This window comes from Sinocyclocheilus rhinocerous, unplaced genomic scaffold, assembly GCF_001515625.1.
Source record: "Sinocyclocheilus rhinocerous isolate Xijiao unplaced genomic scaffold, SAMN03320098_v1.1 scaffold942, whole genome shotgun sequence".
NCBI lineage: Eukaryota > Metazoa > Chordata > Actinopteri > Cypriniformes > Cyprinidae > Sinocyclocheilus > Sinocyclocheilus rhinocerous.
The window spans coordinates 2,454,897-2,456,216 of record NW_015627890.1 but is presented as its reverse complement, the minus strand read 5'-3'; the positions used below and the strand labels follow the sequence as shown (position 1 = coordinate 2,456,216).

General features: G+C 43.2%; 1 protein-coding gene across 1 annotated transcript in view; it reads right to left on the bottom strand.

The window, feature by feature from the left end:
- LOC107736060 (WD repeat-containing protein 59-like) overlaps positions 1–1,320 on the bottom strand; it is a 13,933-nt gene that overhangs the window by 1,124 nt on the left and 11,489 nt on the right. Inside the window, exons 23-24 of the mRNA XM_016547570.1 lie at positions 560–683; positions 330–472 (exon numbers count right to left, since the gene is read on the bottom strand). Of these exons, the coding sequence (XP_016403056.1) occupies positions 330–472; positions 560–683 (267 nt within the window). The remainder of the gene's footprint in view (positions 1–329; positions 473–559; positions 684–1,320) is intronic.

Genomic DNA, 1,320 nt, shown 5'->3' with positions numbered 1-1,320 from the left:
TTATATATACATATATATATATATATATATATTTTTTTTTTTTCAGGAATTATTTCACTAAAAAAATAACCAGAAGCTTTTATAGAACTGTCTAGAACAGTAGTTCCACCAACAATTTAAACAACTTTACATCTCATATATCACACAAGCGCTTTAACAACAATACAGGATGCACATATCTATCTACTTCTACACTCTCTTATAAGTGCAGTACAGTAAACACACCTTTTGCTTGATTTAACAAACTGAGTAATGAGATGAAACCATTTTCCGTGGCAGTCTGATAGTCTGTCCCAAAAGCTGTTTGGAACCCTGTTTCTTTAACTTACCTATGCCTTTGTGCGGCTCTGGAGGGCAGGAGACAAATTTGAGCACCTCTGCCCTCTTGTCCTTCATGCCCCATCGGTGCAGGATCTCACCGTAACACTTCTTGAAGTCGTCAAACTGCCAGGAGTTGGAGGGGTCCAGTAATCTGTGGATCAGAAGGAACTCTTCAGAGTTTAGGGGTGCAGTGTTAATGTGATGTGTATCAGGGGCATTGGTTGAACAGGACATTCACCGTTTGTTCATGTCGTGTTGTTCTTTTTCTCGTTCTCGGGGGTCGGTGTATATCTGGTTGGCATAGCGATAGTCATCCGGAGATGATTCTCCCCAGGGGGGAGCATGTTCTGACTCACGTCCACCTGAAAGACGAAAGAGTAACATTTCACAACAATGACTGGAAAGTTTGCTCTAACAGTTCTATTACGATGAACACTGGGGCCCCCCAAGGATGTGTGCTGAGCCCCCTCCTCTTCACTCTGCTGACACACGACTGCACACCGTCACACAACTCCAACCTCTTCATTAAGTTTGCGGATGACACGACTGTAGTGGGTCTCATTAGCAACAGAGATGAGACAAACTACAGGAGCGAGGTGAGCCGCCTGGCCGGGTGGTGCAGTGAAAACAATTTCTCTCTGAATGTGGAGAAGACGAAGGAGATTGTTGTTGACTTCAGGAGAGTGCACACTCAACATGTTCCTCTGACCGTCAATGGTGTGACTGTGGAGAGGGTGAGCACATCACAGAGGATCTCTCCTGGACTGACAACACCACAGCACTGGCCAAGAAAGCACAGCAGCGTCTCTACTTCCGCCGCAAACTTAGAAGATTTATCTTTTTTTACATGTCCTTATTTGTATTTTATATTTAATCTGTAGTTAGAGTATCTGTATTTTATGTTCTTCTGTTAGTGTTATCTGTATGCACCAAGGGTCTGAGAGTAACGCAATTTCAATTCTCTGTATGTATGTGCTGTACATGTGGCAGAATTGACAA